Here is a 355-nt window from a genome sequence, read left to right on the forward strand (position 1 = left end):
CGGAAGGAAATTCCAAACCTCAAACGTGGTTTCGAGACTTCTGCCGTGCAGACTTCTCAGGAATGCGCATCATCCTTGAAAAAGTCCGAGACCAGGACTTCTCAGGAATGCGCATCATCCTTGAAAAAGTCACACCGAGACCAGCTCCAGTGGAAGAACTATATAGGACCGTTGTCCAGAAAGTCCACGAGGTTAACGTGACGTTCGTCCCAAAAGACCCGGCACGCACTAGGATGAACCGCAGGAAGTCAAAAAGGATTCAGCGACTTCTGGAAAGAAGATCCCACCTCTTTTTCAAAAGGTTGACCACAGGGGCCACAGAGGATGAACTGGCATTTCGTAAAATGCGGAATCG

The 355-nt window shown here is 49.3% G+C and overlaps 1 protein-coding gene across 1 annotated transcript in view; it reads left to right on the plus strand.

The window, feature by feature from the left end:
* Positions 1-355, plus strand: part of T265_02347 (hypothetical protein) — a gene marked incomplete at both ends in the record, with an annotated part of 42,972 nt that overhangs the window by 848 nt on the left and 41,769 nt on the right. The window contains one exon of the mRNA XM_009166561.1: positions 52-339. Within this exon, the coding sequence (XP_009164825.1) occupies positions 52-339 (288 nt within the window). The remainder of the gene's footprint in view (positions 1-51; positions 340-355) is intronic.

Source organism: Opisthorchis viverrini (genome assembly GCF_000715545.1).
Source record: "Opisthorchis viverrini unplaced genomic scaffold opera_v5_28, whole genome shotgun sequence".
In the NCBI taxonomy this organism is placed as follows: domain Eukaryota; kingdom Metazoa; phylum Platyhelminthes; class Trematoda; order Opisthorchiida; family Opisthorchiidae; genus Opisthorchis; species Opisthorchis viverrini.